Source organism: Prionailurus viverrinus, chromosome X (genome assembly GCF_022837055.1).
Source record: "Prionailurus viverrinus isolate Anna chromosome X, UM_Priviv_1.0, whole genome shotgun sequence".
Taxonomy (NCBI): domain Eukaryota; kingdom Metazoa; phylum Chordata; class Mammalia; order Carnivora; family Felidae; genus Prionailurus; species Prionailurus viverrinus.
The window spans coordinates 80,068,660-80,082,366 of record NC_062579.1 but is presented as its reverse complement, the minus strand read 5'-3'; the positions used below and the strand labels follow the sequence as shown (position 1 = coordinate 80,082,366).

Sequence of the window (13,707 nt, the reverse complement as noted above, 5' to 3'; positions counted from 1 at the left end):
TATCAGGTGGATGAGGAACAGTTTAAAAGTTGTGGGGTTAATGGCATACAACCACCCTGTTCAATGATGCTTTTGTATTTTTGCTCTATTACTTCTATACTTTGTACCTATTTATATGTCAGTTAAAATATGATAGAAATTATGAATATGTGACTCTGTTTGGAGCCTAGCACTATATCATGCACAATTAGATATTTAAATCTGCCTTCTCATGATATTCAGCCTAGTCTCCCTTCCCAGTCCTAACCCCACATGCAAATACATGCATCCACAGGCACACACATACATGTAAAATAACAGTAGTTAACTTTGGGTGGTGATTACAGTTTTTTTGTTATATGGTGTTTGAGTGAGTTTTTTTCCCTTGTACTTTCTGATTTCTCAATTTTCTATATTGAGCATAAAACACTTTGGTAATTTAGAAAGAAATTTAAAAGAACATATATATTTATACCCATATATAATTAATTGCTGGCTGTGCTCCCTAATGAAGTGTCAGAAGATTTAATTAAGCAGGATTAAGGCCAAAGACAAATTACAAAAAATAAAAGTTGTGAGAGGATGGAAGCTGATATGCTTTTAAAAACTAGCAGTTTTCATAAAACATATGCATGGATCATTGTCTAGCAAGTGAAGTATATTAAAATGCATGACTCCAAAACTACAACTGAAAGAGTATTTTTAGATTAGAAGAAAGGACCATTACGGACCTGTTTCCTGCTTTGAGCTCTTGCATTCCGTAATCTTCGAGCAGAATAAAAGATAAAATAGCCCACAGTTGCTGCCGTAATAATAAAAAAGGACACAGAGACGAAGAAAATTGAATAGTGATTCACCCAAGGGCCATGTTTCTTCCCTACTTCGATGACCATTGTTACTTGTATGCCTCTTTGAATGGACTGTAGAATTTTTGTTCCTTTCAGATTGCCAATCATGATTGCAACAATGTCTCCTGCACCTGTAAAAGAAAAGAAATTCAGTTTTAGTTTTGGTAAGGCATTCTTAGTATAAAAATCCAATTGCTAAAGTGATTTTAAAGTATTCCCAATGAGACAATGAAAGGATACTCATTCATTCAATTAACATTTATTGGGCACCTACTATGCATATATGTTATAGGGGATATAAACATACTGAGACTTGGTTATTGATCTTAAGTGACTCATAAGTTTAGTAAGGAGCTATGATATTTAACAAATACCTCCACTCTCCTCAGATTAACCACCTATAACTCAACAGTATTGAATTTGGGGTCCAATTTACCTCTTACATGAAAGCTTTCTTAAAGACAAATAGTCCCCTGGATGGTAGAGAACAGGGCTTTACATCCTAGGGAATCTGAGATTTGGGAAAGACAGAAATACTTAACTATGTATTTTCCCAATTTATAAAGTGATAGACTATCTCACAAGGTCACTACTAAAATGTACAAGAATTTATTGGGGTGCCTGGTGGCTTAGTCAGTTAAGCGTCCGACTCTTGGTTTCAGCTTAGGTCATGATCTCATGGTTTGTGGGTTCGAGCCCATGACAGTGGGCTGACAGTGCAGGGCCTACTTGGGATTCTCTCTCTCCCTCTTTTTCTGCCCCTCCCCTGCTTGCTCTCTCTCTCTCTCTCAAAAATAAACAAACTTAAAATGTATAAGAATTTACATATCAGGAGTAGTAATCTGAGATAAATGATGTCCACAAGCCCAAATGTACAATGTATATATTTATATATCTCCATGTGCACATTTTTCTATATCCTCAAAAGCAATATAAAATTTGTCCAGGGTACTCTAAGGTTTTGCATGGACCTAATCAGGTTAGCAATGAATAGAACATGAAAAATTAATAGTACTGTATGGTTCTACTCAACACCAACTAAAGTCAAGCCTGAAATTAGACTAAGCTTATTACTTAGTCTAATAGTCTAAATCTTAATCGAGAGGCTTAAACACTTCCCTCTCTACCCCAACTATATAAATCTTGTGAAAAAAATAAAGGACAAACATTATCTTTCCCAATGTTGTGAGAACGTCAGATTACTCATGTCATTCCAATGCTTATCAAGGTTTATATTCCTTCTAGTTTATATGACCTGAGACCAATAATCTTAAGCAAAAGAATAGAGTTCTTTGAACGTTAAGAGATTACCGACCAGAGAAACCTCCCACTGATACTAGGTTAAGGTACTAATCTTGGTTAATGATCAAACTTCAATCTGGAATAAACATAACTATACACAACCCCCCACCACACACACATACACATAAATCCCAAAGGCCCTTTAAACTAGAATTTAAACACAAAAGTACATTATTCAAATAGTACTCACTTTCAATGATCAAATTAAGAGTACAAACCTTAAATGGCAATGTACATAGCAAAATTACTACCCAAGTAATCCCTTAAATTTAAGGTCCCCCAGTAGCCAAAGTCTTCAAAAGTTCAAGATGACGTCCTTACTTGAAGTTACTAATTCAAAAAATATATTTACAGGGTAGGATTACAGATCCTTAAAGTTTCAAAGACACTTTTTGTTTTTTGCATATGATAGCCATCTAGTTAAAACCTTTTACAACTTTACTAATTTGCCATCACTCAGTTTGGTAGACAATGACTTTCTCTTCTCATTTACATGAAGAAAATCTCTAAAGCAGTGGAGGAGTCTGAAATGGCTTTTGTTGTATCTTTTTCCTCTTTCAGTAAATGACCCAAATATCCCTTATGGATCTAGAGTATTGGCTATTTTGCAAGAGAGTGGCTCACTTTTCTATTTATTTGGAAGCTTTAAATTTCTAGCTTTGGCACTAAAAGCCCAGATATTATTTCAATTCTCTTTTGTCATTATTTGTCTTTTCTCTATAAGCCATCTGTCAGGAACATTTCTGGTTATAAAATTGCAATTATATAATCTAGCATTCATTTCTGATATTGTAACCTCTATAATCTTTGAAAGTAAAGATAATTATAAAAATTCAGGTTTTAGAATATCATTTCAAAGATTTCTTTTTAAATCTAAGATGTGTCCCTCTAAATTTTTTTGACTGATAGAAATAAGTTTTCATTCTTTCAGAAGACATGAGGTGGGTGGCAGGGGTGGATGATCAGGAAAGTATGGACCATTGTAGTCAGATGGAGATTAAAAAGCAAGGACAGTAAGGAAATGTACTTTGTCTACACACGGCGAACAATGCTGTGCTTCAAATGCCCCAAATTCATATTCATACATTATATGTATGTATGTATATATATATATACATATATATATATTATGTATATATATATATGTATATATATATATATGTATAATATATATATATAGTCCAACCACTGTATTAGCTTTGTAATCATATAAAAGGCCCATTTCTAAACATTATTATACATCTCTTCCTCCCTACACCTTTGCAACTATTCAAAAACTGCCCCCTCCTTCCCTTCCCAATCACAGTTAATGGTATCACAACCCTCTGGTCATCTGGTGTGAATACCCAGAATCCTGTCTGAATATTCACTGCTAACCTAGTCAGTCACGCAGATGCTACTTTCCTGGTGTCTCCCATTATCAGATCCTTCTTTCCACTCCTGCTGCCTATTCAATATAAGTCCTCATGATTTCCTTGCCTGAACTACTTCAGTAATCTAACTTGTGACTCTGTATCCAACATTCCCCTTCCCTTAAAGCTTCATCAGAGTTTACTTTCCTGGTTGACTTTTGCCGTCACTTGGTTGCATTATGCCTCTTTCTGGCACTAAAGTCTTTAGTGATTCCTTGGCCTCACATTTAAAGCCTTTTATGATCTGGTCCCAACTGACCTTTCCAGTTTGATACATCCCCACTACACCCCCATCTCATGAACATTCAGATCCCAAGCACATGGGGTTGGCTATTGTCATTCACTTTTTTTTTTTTTAATTTTTTTTTTTTTAACGTTTATTGATTTTTGAGACAGAGAGAGACAGAGCATGAAAGGGGGAGGGGCAGAGAGAGAGAGGGAGACACAGAATCGGAAGCAGGCTCCAGGCTCTGAGCTGTCAGCCCAGAGCCCGACGCGGGGCTCGAACTCATGGACCGCGAGATCGTGACCTGGCTGAAGTCGGACGCTTAACCGACTGCGCCACCCAGGCGCCCCTGTCATTCACTTTTTATAACTCTCCTTTTGTTCATTCTGTTCCCTTAGACTAAAATTTCCTCCATCTGCTGACATTCCCCCCTCCTTCTCTGCCTGTTCATTACCCAAATCCCAGCTCAAATGCTACCTCCTATATTATTTTCCCAAGTTCCAAGTGGGAACGTAAATGTTCCCTCTTTGTTTCCCTGTCACTTGGTTTTTAACCTTTATCTAATACTTCATTTTGCTTTTGCGTTTCAATTGGCATGTCGTACTCCCTCCCTAAATTAAGAGCATTTTAAGGACAGAGAGTGTCTTTTAATTAACGATAGTAATCCTTTCCTTTAACAGGTATTGTCAGGGAATTAGGTATTCTATATAAGTAAAATTTCCAAGTAACAAAAAGTTTTACACAAATAATTAATTTTAACAATTTTGAATGGACATTTTATTTATTTATTTTTTTGAGGTGGTATAGGTTTATTGGTCCATTTATTAGGCTTCTTTTTCCTAATATTGACAGCTCTCCCCACTTAACTGTAGTTTTATTTTTTATTGTGTAAAATACATACAGCATAAAATATACCATTTTAACCATTTTTAAGTGTCAAGTTCAGTGACATTAAGTGCATTTGCATTGTTCTGCAACTATCACCACCATCCATCTCCAGAACTTTTTCATTTCCTCCAACTGAAACTCTGTCTCCATTAAACACTAACTCCCCATTCCTCCTTCCCCCAGCCCCTGGCAACCACAATTCTTCCTGCCTCTATGAATTTGACTATGCTAGGTACCTCAAAGTGGAATCATACTATATTGTTCTTTTTGTGACTGGCTTATTCACTTAGCATAATGTCTTCAAGGTTCATTGGTGTTGTAGTATATATCAAAATGTCCTTCCTTTTTAAGGCTAAATAATATTCCTTGAATGGACATTTTAAAAATTAATCTATACTGTCCTATTTTCCTAACCAAGATATACTGATTAGGATTTATTATTAGCAGTGGATCACCTTTGTGAGCCATTATTTTACATGGTACTAGTAAGGTTATTTGTCCCTAAACTGTTATGAGTTTTCACCGAAGTCACTGATTTTTTGGAGCTATAATGGACCTTAGAAATCATATAGTCTGACTCATTTCTGAGTTCTCACTTTGGGTTATTTTCTTTCAGGGAGGGAGGTTCCCACTTGTTGCCTCTAGCAGTATCTCTCACCCCTTTGTAATTTTATACTTCAAATCTGCTCTCAACTCTGAAAAGTCAGTGAAGCTTTGGTCCAAAGAAAAAGCAAACAGGCTTCCAAAGAGAGCTTGAGGGCTTTAGTTGCAAGTACCCTCTGATATTTATATTGGTTGCTCGGTGACATTTTTGTTTGCTTCCTGAATCCTGGCTATGCTCTGCATAATTGAGGTTGCCAGATAAGATTTATCTATAAACTAGACTCTGTTCCAAGTGCTTTATATGCATTAACAGATTTAATCCTCACATCAACCCTATAAGGTAAGCATTGCTATTATCTCATTAAAGATAAGATTGACTAACTTGCCTAGGAGAACACAAGCTAATAAGTACACAACTGGGATCTGAACCCAGGCAGTTTGACTCCAGTGTCTCTGCTCTTCACCACCATTCTACATCAGCTATTCTTTGACTGTAAAAATGAAAATTAAATAGATACATTCAGGATGGGGGGAATGTCATGGTAAATGTTTAACAATGAGGAAGCCTTGAATGGTAGTGTGTGCCAATTTCCACGGTGTAAATAATGCTCCTGTGGCCATATAAATGCAGAGTTGGGAAAATATGGGAACAATTATCTTGATAGCATTCACTCCATTCAATAAGGAATCCTTGAACTTGCTACTTAAAAATCATTAGTAACACAATGTAGATCAAGTTTTTTACATCTTCACTCTACCTAAAATATTTTGGGAAAAGGGATAGATTAGGAATAGGTAACAATTAAGCAGAAGAAATACTCCAATTTCAAATGTTCAACAAAGAATAAAGGTTTTGGCCTGTGTCTAGCTTGGGAAAAAGGTAATGAACTAGACTGTGGCAACTCTTACTAATCTTACACAGTATCTTTCAATTAAAATGTTAATATAAATAAAGCATGTCGACCCTTGGCACTACTGGTGAAAAACACTTTCCAGTTCATAACATGGAGAAATTTGATCTAGGATTCTGCTGGTGGCCAGCCCCTTTCATGTCCTTCGAAGAGCTAATGCTATTATGGTTATGGCCTAATCTTATTTATGAACACAAGTTCACTGAATATTTATTGAGTATAAACTATGTACTAAGTTCTATACTTCTGGACCTCCCCCCACACACATACATTTAAATATTAATGTGTCAAAATGCAAAATAAATTCAAAAGCATTTTACAATATATGAAATATTCAAAGTATAATGATGGCGTGCTTCCAGCACCTCGGTATTCAAACACAAAATACAAGGAGGTGTGGAAAGCTGTTCCAGTATCATTTTCAACCAGTATTCCACTTTTAATATTAGAAAAGAGAGTGTCTGCAATGAGTGACTTACAAGTAATAAGTAAGGGCAACTGAAGGCCAAAGTACCTCTTCCAAAACTTAGTTCACATTCAATACTGCCCGACATTCTGATAATACAATGAAATCAGCACTTCTGAATTCACTCATATGTACAATGAATAAGATCTAGGTGTGAAGAAGTCCAACATGATTCTCCAACAAACATTTCCTCCATTAGAAAATCTGGAACTGATTCAAGTGGACTTCTGAATATTCATTTTGTTCACAGTAGCTTTCAAAGGCTCAGTTTCCCCCCACTATACCAACCAGGGCAGGTCAATGTATTTCAACTTAGGGCAAGTAGGGATGGTGAATGTATTTCAAAGAGGAACACTAAAGGTCATAAGACCAAGGAGTCCTAAGTGGCATTTTTTTTAAACCAGTAAAAAACAAACAAACAAGCAAAAAACCTAAACATCTGAACTTTCAGGTCTGACTAGCTTATCTTTCTTCAAATTCCCATTTTGTGACCTTTTTTTGGCCCCCTTTTGATTGCCAGCCACAGATGAACCGAATTTAGGTTTCTTAAATTGACTTTTTCACATCAGCTCTCTTGATTAAAAAAATAATAATTCTACCATTGTACCACAAAAAAATATAAATGATTTCTCAAAGGTATTGGAAATATGTCTGTGTTTCACTGGGAATCAGACAAATCAGTACTGCATACCTCTTTAATACACCAGTATGCTCCTAACTAGCCTTAGTTAAATTCTACTATGTTGCCAGATATGAAACAGGCATTAGTACAGGTGAGCTGTTGAGTAAAGCAATGTTTCTTAACATATTGTATTGTTAACAAATTATCTTTTGGGGGGAGGGATGGTGACAGTGAAAACAACCTAAATCATCTTTTATTATCATTATTTTATGCCAAAGGAATGACGGAGAGGTAGACAGTCATGTAAAGCACAGAAAGTTGCCTTTCTCTCTGCCAGGAACCCACATATACTTCTGCTATAGGTTGTGGAGATGACAGTATGTTACGGAATGGGTCTCAGCTTTGATATCACACCACAAAATCTCTGGCAGTTGGGAGTCCTCAGAAAACAGCATATTAAATACACTACGGAATTAGAAACATCACTGTTGAAAAGGTCATATTTGCCTAAGTTGTGGATGACAGGTCATATTCAGAGGTAAACAATTCTTAGAATTATTATTTAAAAATACCTAGCCCTTGGGGCGCCTGGGTGGCGCAGTCGGTTAAGCGTCCGACTTCAGCCAGGTCACGATCTCGCGGTCCGTGAGTTCGAGCCCCGCGTCAGGCTCTGGGCTGATGGCTCAGAACCTGGAGCCTGTTTCCGAGTCTGTGTCTCCCTCTCTCTCTGCCCCTCCCCCGTTCATGCTCTGTCTCTCTCTGTCCCAAAAATAAATAAAGATTGAAAAAAAAAAATTAAAAAAAAATACCTAGCCCTTATTTAAAAATACTACTCTGATTCCCATTAGGGAATGTTTAGCACATTGTTAAGAAACAGGTCATATTCAGAGGTAAACAATTCTTAGAATTATTATTTAAAAATACCTAGCCCTTATTTAAAAATACTACTCTGATTCCCATTAGGGAATGTTTAGCACATTGTTAAGAAACAGAGGGCTAGATCAGCATTTCTCTTAAGTTTTTAGTCTCAAGACCCCTTTATACTCTAAAGTTACTGAGGAATCCAAAGAACTGTTGTTTATGTACATATAGTTAGCATATTAGAAATTAACACTGGGAAATTTAAAAAATATTTATTCACTCATTTAAAATAGCAGTTGTAAAAAAATATTAATGTAATAGACTTTTTAAATAAAAAATATTTCCCCCTAAAAAATGTAATAAGCATGGAATTGTCGTTTGTGTAAACCTCTTTAATGTCAGACTTAATAGAAGACAGCTGGATCTTCAGATCTGCTTCTGCATTAGATCTATTGTGATCTGTTCTTCTGGTTTAGGTATATTAAGGAAATCTGTACTCATGTAGATTTATAATTAGAAAATTGTATTTACAACACTTAATAGCATTTTGAAATAATTGTAGATATTCTTCTTTGATACTACACCAAAATTCAACGAGTGGTAATTTCTTTTTCTTTTCTTTTTTTTTTTTTTTTTACCATTTATTTATTTTTCAGAGAGAGAAAGAGACAGACAGAGTGTGAGCAGAGAAGGGGCAGAGAGAGTGGGAGACACAGAATCCAAAGCAGACTCCAGGCTTTGAGCTGTCAGCACACAGCCTGATGAGGGGCTTGAACCCACAAACTGCGAGATCATGACCTGAACCAAAGTCAGATGCTTAAGTGACTGAGCCACTCAGGCGCTCCATCAAGTGGTAATTTGCTAAACATTAGGTACAAGGTAGAATTTGACACATCAATGAACTCTTTGTACTTGGTTAAATAAAAATGCATTGATCTATCTCACATATCAAATAGACCCTTTCCCATGCATGGTTTTATAATAGCATACATTGGTCATTTGGAAAGTACTGGTCCACCGAGTTATGCAGATTTTACAAACAGTGATTCAAGATTATACAATATCAAAAACTCATGGTTCAGGAAAAGTCTAGAAAACCTCCAAAAACATGGAGGTTAAAGAACACCCTACTAAAGAATGAATGGGTCAACCAGGCAATTAGAGAAGAAATTAAAAAATAAATGGAAACAAATGAAAATGAAAATACAACAATCCAAATGCTTTGGGACGCAGCGAAGGCAGTCCTGAGAGGAAAATACACTGCAATCCAGGCCTATCTCAAGAAACAAGAAACATCCCAGATACAAAATCTAACAGCACACCTAAAGGAACTAGAAGCAGAACAGCAAAGTCACCCTAAACCCAGCAGAAGAAGAGAAATAATAAAGATCAGAGCAGAAATAAACAATATAGAATCTAAAAAAACTGTAGAGCAGATCAATGAAACCAAGAGTTGGGTTTTTGAAAAAATAAAGAAAATTGATAACCCTCTAGCCAGGGTTCTCAAAAAGAAAAGGGAGATGACCCAAACAGATAAAACCATGAATGAAAATGGAATTATTACAACCAATCCCACAGAAATACAAGCAATTATCAGGGAATACTATGAAAAATTATATGCCAACAAATTGGACAACCTGGAAGAAATGGACAAATTCCTAAACACCCACACACTTCCAAAACTCAATCAGGAGGAAATAGAAAGCTTGAACAGACCCATAACCAGCGAAGAGACTGAATCAGTTATCAAAAATCTCCCAACAAATAAGAGTCCAGGACCAGATGGCTTCCCAGGGGAGTTCTACCAGACGTTTAAAGCAGAGATAATACCTATCCTTCTCAAGCTATTCCAAGAAATAGAAAGGGAAGGAAAACTTCCAGACTCATTCTATGAAGCCAGCATTACCTTGATTCCTAAACCAGACAGAGACCCAGTAAAAAAAGAGAACTACAGGCCAATATCCCTGATGAATATGGATGCAAAAATTCTCAATAAGGTACTAGTAAATCGATTTCAACAGCAAATAAAAACAATTATTCACCATGATCAAGTGGGATTCATTCCTGGGATGCAGGGCTGGTTCAACATTCGCAAATCAATCAACATGATACATCACATTAATAAAAGAAAACATAAGAACCATGTGATCCTGTCAAACGATGCAGAAAAAGTATTTGACAAAATTCAGCATCCTTTCTTAATAAAAACACTCGAGAAAGTCGGGATAGAAGGAACATACTTAAACATCATAAAAGCCATTTATGAGAAGCCCACAGCTAACATCATCCTCAAAGGGGAAAAACTGACAGCTTTCCCCCTGAGATCAGGAACACGACAGGGATGTCCACTCTCACTGCTATTGTTCAACACAGTGTTGGAAGTGCTAGCATCAGCAATCAGACAACAAAAGGAAATCCAAGGCATCAAAATTGGCAAAGATGAAGCCAAGCTTTCACTTTTTGCAGATGACATAATATTGTACATGGAAAATCCGATAGACTCCACCAGAAGTCTGCTAGAACTGATACATGAATTTAGCAAAGTTGCAGGATACAAAATCAATGGACAGAAATCAGTTGCGTTCTTATACACTAATAGTGAAGCAACAGAAAGACAAATAAAGAAACTGATCCCATTCACAATTGCACCAAGAAGCATAAAATACCTAGGAATAAATCTAACCAAAGATGTAAAGGATCTGTATGCTAAAACTATAGAAAGCTCACGAAGGAAATTGAAGAATATAAAGAAATGGAAAAACATTCCGTGCTCATGGGTTGGAAGAATAAATATTGTTAAAATGTCAATACTACTCAAAGCTATCTACACATTCAATGCAATCTCAATCAAAATTGCACCAACATTCTTCTCGAAGCTAGAACAAGCAATCCTAAAATTCATATGGAACCACAAAAGGCCCTGAATAGCCAAAGTAATTTTGTTTTTTTCTTCAATATATGAAATTTATTGTCAAATTGGTTTCCATACAACACCCAGTGCTCATCCCAAAAGGTGCCCTCCTCAATACCCATCACCCACCCTCCCCTCCCTCCCACCCCCCCTCAACCCTCAGTTTGTTCTCAGTTTTTAAGAGTCTCTTTTGCTTTGGCTCTCTCCCACTCTTTTTTTTCCCCCTTCCCCTCCCCCATGGGTTTCTGTTAAATTTCTCAGGATCCACATAAGAGTGAAAACATATGGTATCTGTCTTTCTCTGTATGGCTTATTTCACTTAGCATCACACTCTCCAGTTCCATCCACATTGCTACAAAGGGCCATATTTCATTCTTTCTCATTGCCACATAGTACTCCATTGTGTATATAAACCACAATTTCTTTATCCATTCATCAGTTGATGGACATTTAGGCTCTTTCCATAACTTGGCTATTGTTGAGAGTGCTGCTATAAACATTGGGGTACAAGTGCCCCTATGCATCAGTACTCCTGTATCCCTTCAGTAAATTCCTAGCAGTGCTACTGCTGAGTCATAGGGTAGGTCTATTTTTAATTTTTTGAGGACCCTCCACACTGTTTTCCAGAGCGGCTGCACAAATTTCAAAATGACTGGCTAACCACAAAAGGCCCCAAATAGCCAAAGTCATTTTGAAGAAGAAGACCAAAGCATGAGGCATCACAATCCCAGACTTTAGCCTCTACTACTACACAGCTGTAATCATCAAGACAGCATGGTATTGGCACAAAAACAGACACAGAGACCAATGGAATAGAATAGAAACCCCAGAACTAGACCCACAAACGTATGACCAACTTATCTTTGACAAAGCAGGAAAGAACATCCAATGGAAAAAAGACAGTCTCTTTAACAAATGGTGCTGGGAGAACTGGACAGCAACATGCAGAAGATTGAAACTAGACTACTTTCTCATACCATTCACAAAAATAAACTCAAAGTGGATAAAGGACCTAAATGTGAGACAGGAAACCATCAAAACCCTAGAGGAGAAAGTAGGAAAAGACCTCTCTGACCTCAGCCGTAGCAATCTCTTACTTGACATACCCCCAAAGGCAAGGGAGTTAAAAGCAAAAGTGAACTACTGGGACCTCATGAAGATAAAAAACTTCTGCACTGCAAAGGAAACAACCAACAAAACTAAAAGGCAACCAACGGAATGGGAAAAGATATTTGCAAATGACATATCGGACAAAGGGCTAGTATCCAAAATCTATAAAGAGCTCACCAAACTCCACACCCGGAAAACAAATAATTCAGTGAAGAAATGGGCAGAAAACATGAATAGACACTTCTCTAAAGAAGACATCAGGAGGGCCAACAGACACATGAAAAGATGCTCAATGTTGCTCTTCATCAGGGAAATACAAATCAAAACCACACTCAGATATCACCTCACGCCAGTCATAGTGGCTAAAATGAACAAATCAGGAGACTATAGATGCTGGAGAGGATGTGGAGAAACGGGAACCCTCTTGCACTGTTGGTGGGAATGCAAACTGGTGCAGCCGCTCTGGAAAACAGTGTGGAGGGTCCTCAAAAAATTAAAAATAGACCTACCCTATGACTCAGCAGCAGCACTGCTAGGAATTTACTGAAGGGATACAGGAGTACTGATGCATAGGGGCACTTGTACCCCAATGTTTATAGCAGCACTCTCAACAATAGCCAAGTTATGGAAAGAGCCTAAATGTCCATCAACTGATGAATGGATAAAGAAATTGTGGTTTATATACACAATGGTGTACTACGTGGCAATGAGAAAGAACGAAATATGGCCCTTTGTAGCAACGTGGATGGAACTGGAGAGTGTGATGCTAAGTGAAATAAGCCATACAGAGAAAGACAGATACCATATGTTTTCACTCTTATGTGGATCCTGAAAAACTTAACAGAAACCCATGGGGGAGGGGAAGGAAAAAAAAAAAGAGGTTAGAGTGGGAGAGAGCCAAAGCATAAGAGACTCTTAAAAACTAAGAACAAACTGAGGGTTGATGGGGGGTGGGAGGGAGGGGAGGGTGGGGGATGGGTACTGAAGAGGGCACCTTTTGGGATGAGTACTGGGTGTTATATGGAAACCAATTTGACAATAAATTTCATATATTTAAAAACAACTCATGGTTATTTAGTATCACCATTGATCTTATCAGAAAAGTCTAAGTATTAAGAAATTGTGAAGTTCACATGGTAGATAAAAATTTTCCAAAATTCTAATTTTTGCTTGATCACTTACTTTTGACCATTAGCATCACATGCTGTTATTTTTTTCCTCAAAATGACAGGCTCACTTGATTCAATTTTAAGAAAAGGTCTTCCAAATACCCCAGTCTAAATAACCTGTTTGTCAGTAATACTTTTAAGTTAAAAAGGAGCTATTTAGGGGTGCCTGGGTGGCTCAGTCGGTTAAGTGTCCAACTTTGGCTCAGGTCATGATCTCATGGTTCATGAGTTCAAGCCCCGCGTCAGGCTCTGTGCTGACAGCACAGCAGAGCCTGGAGCCTGCTTCCGATTCTGTGTCCCTCTCTTGCTCTGCCCCTTACCCACTCATGCTCTGTCTCAGTCTCTGTCTCTGTCTCTCTCTCTCAAGAATAAACATTAAAGAATTCTTTTTAAAAAAGG

At 37.2% G+C, this 13,707-nt stretch overlaps 1 protein-coding gene across 2 annotated transcripts in view; it reads right to left on the bottom strand.

The window, feature by feature from the left end:
* RNF128 (ring finger protein 128) overlaps window positions 1-13,707 on the bottom strand; it is a 121,000-nt gene that overhangs the window by 30,745 nt on the left and 76,548 nt on the right. For both annotated transcript variants that reach the window (XM_047844890.1, XM_047844889.1), the window contains exon 2: window positions 711-958. In XM_047844890.1, the coding sequence (XP_047700846.1) occupies window positions 711-958 (248 nt within the window). The remainder of the gene's footprint in view (window positions 1-710; window positions 959-13,707) is intronic.